The 6,015-nt window shown below is 38.5% G+C and overlaps 1 protein-coding gene across 1 annotated transcript; it reads right to left on the bottom strand.

The window, feature by feature from the left end:
* Positions 1-72: 72 nt before the first annotated feature.
* On the bottom strand, positions 73-4,012 carry LOC145460193 (coiled-coil domain-containing protein 77-like). Its single transcript, XM_081444936.1, has 4 exons — positions 3,510-4,012; positions 3,076-3,421; positions 1,864-2,582; positions 73-1,020 (listed from the first exon to the last, which is right to left on the bottom strand). Exons 1-4 carry the CDS (start codon positions 3,699-3,701, stop codon positions 871-873), a joined length of 1,407 nt encoding a protein of 468 aa, XP_081301062.1. The 5' UTR covers positions 3,702-4,012; the 3' UTR covers positions 73-870.
* Between the last annotated feature and the right edge of the window lie 2,003 nt (positions 4,013-6,015).

A 6,015-nucleotide genomic window follows, 5' to 3' on the forward strand; every position in this document is an offset into this window, starting at 1 on the left:
GGGGCCCGTTTCTTGAAGGTCCCAAAAAGTTTTCTCATCCCAAAAGCCATAGCAAAATATCAAACCTTATGATTATGGAGCTGTTTTATTCACATACACTTAATATGAACAAAGGTTTACCATACAATAAATTTCAGGTGTATACACCTCTGTTTTTAGATGAATACAGATTAACTAAAAATGGCTTTGCAGGCCCAAAAGGTTTCCAGGGCTTTAGAGAAATGGGCAACAATGTTTTGAACTTGCGATGCAACATGAAGTTCAAAGGATACATGTTACACTTTTTTAAGTGATGGTGCCAATTGAATGAATGACTTGTAACCTCTCAGATCCTTTCAAAATGTGTTTTAATTTGCCATCCTGAAAACTTACAACACATTAAGCTGCCTTTTGTATAAAATTACATAATACACAAATGATACTGTCCCAACTAAATACTATTTACAGAAAGTGAAATGTAGGCAAGCTGCACAGCCTATTTCCCTATTCATTCAATAAAATGAGAATATCACAATAACAGAAAACAGTCATGCCTGACCCACTGCATCTAACAACAAGGATCCTTAAAAAAAAAACGAAGTTTCCTTATAAATGTTAAGAGAAAATTTTCATATCAACCAACAAGTAAAATCATGTTGGAAGCAAAAATAAGAAGCAATAGAAATTAGTACATACATGTAGATACATTAATTAAGGGTGATTTTACACCAAAAAAAATAAAATATTCTCACCATTTAAAAGGGTAGACAGTACAATTTATTAGTAAACATTTCAAAAATGAGGTTGAATAAGACCGTGTCATTATATGAAGACTAATGTTGGTTAACGTATTAACAGTATTTAGAATTGCCACAAAATGCTTCAATCACATTATCCCATATGTCTAACATCATTCTCTAATGAATAAATCTTGGCCTTAAGATTGTGAAGTTCACCGACAAGTTTCTTTGACCTTCCTGCAGTGTGTCGAACATTTCTAAGCACTTGTTCATCGTAATCATCTCCCATGTTAACCGTCACCTATAAATGAAAAGATTGAAAGTCAGATGAACCTGGCAAAACTGGAAAAACTAGTTTTGTAGTCTACATAGTCAGCCCTAACCTGTGATAAGGGTATCTTAGTGGGAGCCAGTGGGAGAAAGGAGAAAATATTAATTTTTTTTTTTTGCCAGTGTGAGAAAAATAACTACCAATAGTACAGGCTAAAGGCTTCTTACAACCAAGTGCTTGGTTTTAATTCTTTTTCAAAGCTACAGAGCCTATTAATATTTCTTATTTATTGTTACTTGATCATGAATTTTTATGCTTCATACTCAGATATTGTTTTACAGTGAATGGTAGAGGTGCTGCAAATGCCATTGCCTCCACTCGGGTTATTCATCTTGGGGTCCAAGTTGTTTTCCAAGAAGGATCTTGAGAGAGTTCCGATACTTAGGGTGAGATAATGGAGAGTAGCACTGTCATTTAGTTTTAAGTCACCCCTTGCGTCAGTCTTCACACCTGTAACAAACTTGTTATGTTGTGTGTGAATGCTATTGACAACAGGCAAGTTCACTGGTAACATCCAGGGCTGTCAATAAGTTTTGTATCAACTGCAGCCATGATCTTTTCACCCGTAGCAAACTAGTTACTGTTTGAGTGGATTATATCAACCATAGTCCAGTTCACCCATAACGTCAAGGGTCATCAACCATACTCAGCCATAACAGGTGTTATGTTTTATGGCCCTTATTGACAGCCCTGACATCAAGGGCCCATCAAGCAGTCTTCACTATGACAGGCATTATAGGTTTAACTTATGACCCTTAAAGTGACAGCCCTGGTTGAGACTTGAACACAAAAAGAAAAAGAAAAATAACTTACTTTGAATAACTGTTTCTCAACATTCTTCAGCTTGTCCCTGAGCATCTTAATATCAGTTTTAAACCCCTCAACTTCCAATGCTCTCCTTTTCTCCAAGTTTTCATATCTGGTATTCATCAAGGCCAATCTTTTACTCATCTTCTCTGTTCTCTCCTTGAAAATGTCCTCACTAACATCAGTCCGCTCCCTTATTCTTGCGAGCTCATCCTCTAAACCAATACATTGCTCTCGGTACATTTCCGCCAGTTTCTGTGACTGCTCGAGTTGATGTCTTAACGACTGCACAGCGACAAGCTGTGCTTGACGTGGCTCCATGACCTCGCCTGACACTTCTAGCACACTGGCACCAGTTACGTCAAGCTCTTCCCGTAACTGATCAATTTCCTGGACTAATCTGTCTCTTTCAGCCATCCAGAGCCTTTCATTAGCTCTTAACTCATATTTCAGCTCCAGGAAATCTTTAGTACTGTCATATAAAAGATCGTGAGTTTTCCGCAACTTTTCCTGCATCATCTTGATCTTGTCTGTGTCCCTCTCCCTCTGTGCTTGTTGCTCCTCCATGTGTACCCTCCGATCTTCCAACAAGGCGGCAACCTGCTCCTTTGCGAGCTTTGTCTGTTCCTCAAGCTGAGCTTGTAATGATTCTATTTGAAGCAGAAGGGTCTGATTGTCTTCAGTATTGGCAGTATTTCTAACTGGGCGAACATTTCCAGTGGAGTCTTCAAAATAATAAAAGGCAGAATATAATCAATTTTGATATCAATCACATGGTCATCATGTGCAGGAGGGGGTGAGGGGGATTAGTGCTCAGCCTGGGATTGGGCTAGAGGGGGGGGGGTTTCTGACCCCTTGCGACTTGGAAGAAAATTTATTTATTTATTTATTTATTTATTTATTATTATTATTTTTTTTTCATATATGTACATTTCTTGGGCAGGATTGGGGTGGGGGATTTACTGCAGAAACAGAGACCTTTCTTTATTGAAGCTATTTAACAAGTTGACGTCAGTTTTTCATGCCTGTGTCCTGTTATTGATCATGAATTTTGTCATCACATTGTCAAAGTAGCTGTGGATTCACGAGGCAATGGCCGAGTGGATCTGCAGACTACTTTGACAATGTTGTGAAGGAATTCATAGTCAATAACAGGACAGTCGCATTAAAAACTGATATCATATTGTTCACTAGCTAGTAAAGCCACTTTTAGATTACCTCGCTTGTGACCTCCAGGACCACGTCCAGTAAGGGTCCTCTTTCCTGCTGACACCGCTCGGCTCCCACTATCTTTGTCCCTGGGTCTGTGTTGAGTGACAATAGCCTTAGCTGGTGGCTGATGATGGAAGTAAGTAATTTCAGGTTCTGTTGTCTTGGTAAGGCCCAACAGATGCTGTATCTTTTTGCGATCTTCAAGTTCGCGTATTTTTAATCTGTCATTTTCTGCGTACAACCTCAAAACGTGTTCTCTTTCTTGAAAGAGGTAAACTTGCATGTCGCTCAGAGCTTTTTGTAGTTCGGCGATTTCTTCCTCTCGTTGCCGCAATTCCCACTGCGTTTTGTGCTACGATAAGCGACAAAAACATAAGAGAACTGATCTTTCTTCTTTCAATAACAAAACAAAATTTACCTCAACAAGCGACGAAGTCTACCTGTTCTTCGTAGGTGCATTTGTACAGCTCTAGTTTCCTCACCATTTCCTCGTATTCGCCATCATATTCGGCGATTTTTCTTCGGTAGTATTCTAATAGTTCTCTCGAGGGTTTTAGATGCCCCAGCCGTTCATTTACCGTTGGTAAAGGAGATTCCCTTCGCAGGTTTGGATCCGGTGAGGAGGCCGCCATTTTGAATCTGGCGGTGAAATGAAACGAACTTTCGATTGGAAAACCGCTGTACAATTGTTACAGTGGGCAGCACAGAGCACAAAAAATTAAAGAAATACAAGAAAGAAACAAAACGGGAAATAAAATGAGTTGTAGTAATATCATTTTTTTATAAAGAAAATTTTATGACAGCAAGCTTTTGCACCTTTCGCTGTTCTGCTTTCTCAAAATTGAGGAGAGTATTTGTTGTGGCGGGCAAACTATCCGGGTAATAAAAAATCAACCAAAGATGAATGTAAGGGAAAAATTATAAGTCCTCAACAACGGAAAAAAAGACTTTTGATATTCATTTGCGGCCGATTTACTTAGTTTTGAGTTTTTATGCGAAATTATAAAATGCATCTAAAAGCCCGAAATGAAATACCTCCTGTTCTATTTTCGTTACTGATGAGATAAGCAGATAATCTTAGAAGTAACTATCAAACCATGTCAGTAGTCTAACAATTTCCGAACTACTACCTATATTCAGATTTTCTATAACTCCTTTCCATGTTCGACTAAGGCTGAAGGTTTTAACTTCCGGTAACAAGTCCAGAATTAGGTTTGTTTTCTTCAGAGACAAAGTCATCTAAATAGCGCGTTACGCTTCATGTCAGGTAGAGAAAAACGTATCAACAAAAAATCAATTCGATAAATTTGAGGATGATGAAATTATCACTCACTACAAAATAGCCATGTATGTGGTCTTTTAATACGAATATTTTTATCTTCGAACCTTCTTGTTTCATTTTCGAAATATCAACTTGTACACGGACCCATTGTCTGGAAATTAAAACGTATTTCGTTAACAAATATAAGGCTGGCACTGATAATATAAATCTTGACATTTTTCAGATAAAGATTCGTGTTTGCACTCGATAGAAATGCAATCAAATGAAAGCTCTCAAGTAAAGATTTTTATCACTGTAAATATTCGTGCAGTTTGCTCAACTTTTATCCTCTGTTTTGGAAAGGGCGCTGGAAGTAGAAAATAGACTGCCCGTTGACTGTCTACATTCTCCAAAGGACATTGACATAAAATGTCTGAAGGATAGTATCGAGAATTCACGAATTGATCTTGGAGCTAAAAGCGAACGTGATGAGAGATAGAAGCCACGTGGGAGTTGGTTTTCCGCCACCTGGGACAACTAATTAGAACTCAGACTCCGTGGATCCGCCCCCAGGGCACTCAACTGCCCAGGTGTCAATATGTAAATAAACACTCCTTTTTTGTCTTCAATTCAAGAATGCTGTTTCCCCGGAGGGGTGCTCCCTTATATACTGGGGGCTATATAAGTATGCGGCCCCAAAGGGTATGTTTTTTTTAGCCGTTTTGGCCAGAAATGGGGTATCGATTTTGGCCATTTTGGTCTCAAATAGGATATGGTTTCTTAGTCTTCAGTCTTGAATAGGGTATCTAAAGCTACTTTTTCATCATTGTCGATGAGATCATCCACAAAACTCCTTCACAATGCCTTTAACATCGGTCTGAACTAGAGAACTAATTATAAGGCAGGTCTGAAACACGGTATTGATTTAAGAGTCGGGTCTTAAATAGAGCATCGAATTTTTGATCAGGTCATAAATAGGGTAGGGAAAATCGTAAATTTTGGTCTAGGGGTAAGGATTCTGGGCAGCGGGCTGCACACCCCCACCCAATTTTTTGAGAGTGCCACCCGGGGGGCTGTTTCCCATAAACGCGAATCATTACATGCTGGGAACCGTCTTCTTTAATACTCTTTTATTATTAATCTTAATTAAAACAAAACTGAAAGAGTGATAGGAAACTGAAAGTAATTAGGATGATAAGACGCAGACTGAAACGGCCTCAGATCTGACTGATAGACCAGGTACATACAGTACTGTGTAATAAGATCGATCAGCTCTAGGACTGATGTATTACGTATATGTAGAAAATCTGATGTTTAGTTTAATTAAAGGATCAGTTGAAAATGTGTTCCAAACAGTTTTCGCTCACAGGCCCGGCAAAGGTTTCGAAAAACCGAGTAAACCATTGCTTAAAAGAAATTAGATATTTTAAAAATAAATAAAAGACTGCTTTAATCAGGATAATTGGGATTGACGAATGGTAATTTCTGTGCAGTGAAAACTACCACTGATCACAGCAAATGTACATCGATTTGATACCGCTCTTCACGCTTGAAAAAGTAATGATTTTGAACTGTGGACTTTTATTCTGTTACTTAGTGATTTTAATTAATGGCACTTCTGCCAAGCGAGGGATGAAAAAGCACTACTGTATGCAATTCAATTAGGGTACGTGCCTTTGGGAAAG

Source organism: Orbicella franksi, chromosome 11 (genome assembly GCF_964199315.1).
Source record: "Orbicella franksi chromosome 11, jaOrbFran1.1, whole genome shotgun sequence".
Classification (NCBI taxonomy): domain Eukaryota; kingdom Metazoa; phylum Cnidaria; class Anthozoa; order Scleractinia; family Merulinidae; genus Orbicella; species Orbicella franksi.

Excerpts from the sequence above, each read along its gene's own strand:
- LOC145460193 (XM_081444936.1), bottom strand. The coding sequence starts at position 3,701 with ATGGCGGCCTCCTCACCGGATCCAAACCTGCGAAGGGAATCTCCTTTA. Across the intron at positions 3,422-3,509 it reads AATGCACCTACGAAGAACAG|CACAAAACGCAGTGGGAATT; the intron begins GTAGACTTCGTC and ends CGCTTATCGTAG. Across the intron at positions 2,583-3,075 it reads TCCTGGAGGTCACAAGCGAG|ACTCCACTGGAAATGTTCGC; the intron begins GTAATCTAAAAG and ends ATTATTTTGAAG.